The sequence below is a fragment of the Hyaena hyaena genome, unplaced genomic scaffold (assembly GCF_003009895.1).
Source record: "Hyaena hyaena isolate Hyena2069 unplaced genomic scaffold, ASM300989v1 scaffold_160, whole genome shotgun sequence".
Classification (NCBI taxonomy): Eukaryota; Metazoa; Chordata; class Mammalia; order Carnivora; family Hyaenidae; genus Hyaena; species Hyaena hyaena.
The window spans coordinates 501,975-506,022 of record NW_024080793.1 but is presented as its reverse complement, the minus strand read 5'-3'; the positions used below and the strand labels follow the sequence as shown (position 1 = coordinate 506,022).

The following is a 4,048-nucleotide window of genomic DNA, read 5'->3' as shown; positions in this document are numbered from 1 at the left end:
TTTTCGAACCTGCCCCGCGATCTTTGCGCATCAGCAGCCAGACCCCGGCCGCGCGCGCGGGGCAGGACTCCGGCGCGCCTCCTGGGCGCTGTGCAGCGGCGGCGCCTAGCGAAGCCCGCTCTCGGAGCTCCGGGGGCTTTTGTAGCGAAACAACCTCAAGGCAAGGTAGGTGGCTCGCACGGAGTTGAACTGGGGTTGATACGGCTAAAGCTGCGATCCGCTCAAGTCTTGGCGAACGACCTTTGCTTTCTCTTTTGCTTTTTAGGGCGCATGGAGGGCTGCTGTGGGGCCAGGGGCTTGGAGGAGTGAGGCATGTATTTTCAGCTGCACTTCCGAAAAGGGAGAATTCTGTCACCGCCAGAGAGGCAACAGCCCCCAAATGTGACTACGATCGACTAGAGCGACTAGAGCCGCAGAGGCCTGGGAATCTCTCTGGATTGGTAGCTTAGAATATGCTAAAGAGCCAGTGCTTTCCTCGGGGAATAGAAGGGTCAGCTGGTCAACGCAGCAGTGCCCTGGAGCAAGGGAGCCAGAAGACAGTTCTAGGGAGCAAGAGGGACCTTCCGAGGGGCTGACTTGGGGTGCCAAGGTTGCAGCCCCTCTGATGGGATGCTGGTGAGGTCCTGGGGCCCAGGGAGCCAGTGGGACTGTGCAAGGGGCTGCCCGGTGGGTGAGAACTGCAGGTGTGACAGACCTCTCCTCCCTGCTTAGGAACTGGAGGGTGTCAGAGCCCCCTGTCCCCCTCCGCAAGATGAGGACTCTGAACACCTCTACCATGGACGGGGCCGGGCTGGTGGTGGCGAGAGACTTCTCCTTCCGCATCCTTACAGCCTGTTTCCTGTCTCTGCTCATCCTGTCCACCCTCCTGGGGAACACGCTGGTCTGTGCGGCCGTCATCAGATTCCGACACCTGCGGTCCAAGGTGACCAACTTCTTTGTCATCTCCTTGGCCGTATCGGACCTCCTGGTGGCTGTTTTGGTCATGCCCTGGAAAGCAGTGGCAGAGATTGCTGGCTTCTGGCCCTTTGGGTCCTTCTGTAACATCTGGGTGGCCTTTGACATCATGTGCTCCACCGCGTCCATCCTCAACCTCTGTGTGATCAGTGTGGACAGGTATTGGGCCATCTCTAGCCCCTTCCGGTACGAGAGAAAGATGACCCCCAAAGCAGCCTTCATTCTGATCAGCGTGGCGTGGACTTTGTCTGTACTCATCTCCTTCATCCCAGTGCAGCTCAGCTGGCACAAGGCCAAACCCACAGGCTCCTCCGACGGGAATGCCACTTCCCTAGGTGAGACCATGGACAACTGTGATTCCAGCCTGAGCAGGACATATGCCATTTCATCCTCCCTGATAAGCTTCTATATTCCCGTGGCCATCATGATCGTCACCTACACCAGGATCTACAGGATCGCCCAGAAACAAATACGGCGCATCTCAGCCTTGGAGAGGGCCGCAGTCCATGCCAAGAATTGCCAGACCGCCACAGGTAACGGCAACCCTGTGGAGTGTTCTCAACCAGAAAGCTCCTTTAAGATGTCCTTCAAAAGAGAGACTAAAGTCCTGAAGACCCTGTCCGTGATCATGGGGGTGTTTGTGTGCTGCTGGCTCCCTTTCTTCATCTTGAACTGCATGGTGCCCTTCTGTGGGTCTGGGGAGACCAAGCCCTTCTGCATCGATTCCATCACCTTCGACGTGTTTGTGTGGTTCGGGTGGGCTAATTCCTCCTTGAACCCCATCATTTATGCCTTTAATGCGGATTTTCGGAAGGCATTTTCAACTCTTTTAGGCTGCTACAGACTTTGCCCCACCACCAATAATGCCATAGAGACAGTCAGCATCAATAACAACGGGGCTGTGGTGTTTTCCAGCCATCACGAGCCCCGAGGCTCCATTTCCAAGGACTGCAATCTGGTTTATCTGATCCCACATGCAGTGGGCTCCTCCGAGGACCTGAAGAAGGAGGAGGCGTGTGGAATGGCCAGACCCTTGGAGAAGCTGTCCCCGGCCCTATCTGTCATATTGGACTCTGACGCTGATGTGTCTCTGGAGAAGATCCAGCCCATCACACAAAATGGACAGCATCCAACCTGAACCCTGAGATGAGTCCTGCCAGATGGGTTCACCCCAAAAGGTGGAGATTTTCAGTGGCTTGCTGTTAGGAGACTAAGGTGTGGGGAGACCCTGAGATGTCAGGCAAGCCCCACCCCCCACCCCTCTGCTGCTTGCCCTCAACACACAACTAACTATATCTTCAAATACTTCCCAGTGCGTTTTCTGTGTTGTTCATAGTGAATCAAAGAGGGACATATGTGAAGTGAATGTTCACAGGGACGTGTCTTTGGCTCCAAAATTATTTTTAGAAACTGGTTCTTATCTTAGGACTTCACATATAGGGCAAAGAATCCACAATGAACGGCATCGCTTCAAAAAGTTAATCCTTTCCAGGAAGGAAATGAGAAGGGTTGAGTTTGCTGTGTATTAACAGGTGCTAACACTGGTCCGGGCAGAGTTTTCAGATGGTCAAGGTACGTGCATGCCTTCGTAAGTTATTTCGGAAACATAATTAAGCCTTACAGTAGGAGTGGGTTTTCTTCCCCCCCAGACTTGAAAGATGCTTTGTTGATATTGGTTTTATTTATTTATTGTATTCTGTGTATATTTTTAACTTATTATAAGAAATCTATATTTATCATATGTCACAGAATAAACTAACAAGTTATCTGAGACCTTGTTCATCCCTCTAACTAGTACCTTATTGGCCAATGAAATAAACACATACACTCTCTGAGATTCTAAATGCTTACTTCTAGCAACACAGCAAAGACTGATAGGAAATGAAGTTGTGATCATTCCTTAAAATTCATGGGCATAAATAGATATGAGGTGAGACATGACAAATGCTGTGAATGTTTTTTTTTTTCTAGAAAGATTCTGAGAAACTTAAAAAGGCATAGCTCCTATTGTGTCCACATTGTTTTAAATGACAAAGACGTTCCCAGGAGAATGATTTGCAGTTCTGTAAATATCTTTAATAAAAGCCAGCTTCTGAAGAGCCTGACTTGAAATTTATGATCTTAGGTGGTAATGGAAAGTATGTGCCACTTTGTATTTATGTAAAATAACTGGCCCTCTGCGTCTTTTCTCATTTCAGTGTCAGATAGCTTTTCTGAACAAAACAGACTGCCGTCCTGGTTAAATATGTGTCGTGAAGACAATAGGTTTCCTTCACTCTTGCTTTACAACAGTCTCACCAATGGACAGAGGTCAAAGGCTGCATCTCCATCTTTCCGGGTCAAATCACACCACTCAGTGGGGTGACTTTTTGTAGCGCTTTGATCGGAATTTAGGATTGATTTTTTTTTTTTTTTTTAAGTCTCGATGTGAATAGTGTACTAACTAACGAATAGTGCCTCATTATCATCCTCAAGTTAGACACTTATTTCTCTTGCTGGGAAAAAACAGGAGACCCCTTCTCAGTTGGATGTGTGAAGTGCCCCAAAGCCATCAGTATCTCTTTTGCCAAATGCTAGCTCCCTCTCTGTGCTTTGGAATCAAGTTGCTATCTCATCATCTCAACTGTAGGAAGTATCAGGAGTCTCTGTTGCCAGATACTCATTCATGTGGGGCATTTCAGGAGGATTTCTTTGAAATGTTTACAAAGTCTTGTTGATAAGCAATTTACTTAACATTTAGATGAAATGGGTAACAAGAAAGAAATCTACTGCAAACTCTCTCTTGCATCAGGTCTGTGTTATTTATGCATTGTGAATGTTTCTTCATTTTATTGCCTGTATGCTTTCTTACATATAATAAAATTATTTTGTGAACTCAAATCAACCCTGAATGAGCTGTGTCCCATTTGTTAAGTGTATTTTATTTTATTTTATTTTTTAAATTCTTGTAATGTTTTTATTTATTTCTGAGAGAGAGAGAGACAGCGTGAACAGGGGACGGGCAGAGAAAGAGGGAGACACAGAATCCGAAGACAGGCTCCAGGCTCTGAGCTAGCTGTCAGCACAGAGCCCGATGCAGGGCTCGAACCCACGA

At 48.1% G+C, this 4,048-nt stretch overlaps 1 protein-coding gene across 2 annotated transcripts; it reads left to right on the top strand.

Annotated features, from left to right (window-relative positions):
* The first annotated feature begins 302 nt into the window (after positions 1–302).
* On the top strand, positions 303–3,786 carry DRD1 (dopamine receptor D1). 2 transcript variants are annotated; one of them, XR_005529761.1, is made up of 2 exons: positions 303–2,526; positions 3,153–3,786. XR_005529761.1 is itself a non-coding variant. In XM_039239706.1 (1 exon), exon 1 carries the CDS (start codon positions 752–754, stop codon positions 2,090–2,092), a length of 1,341 nt encoding a protein of 446 aa, XP_039095637.1. In that variant the 5' UTR covers positions 303–751; the 3' UTR covers positions 2,093–2,921. The 2 variants fall into 2 exon arrangements, 1 of the variants encoding a protein (XP_039095637.1); XM_039239706.1 differs by lacking the exon at positions 3,153–3,786 and having other exon boundaries at positions 303–2,921.
* Positions 3,787–4,048: the final 262 nt, after the last annotated feature.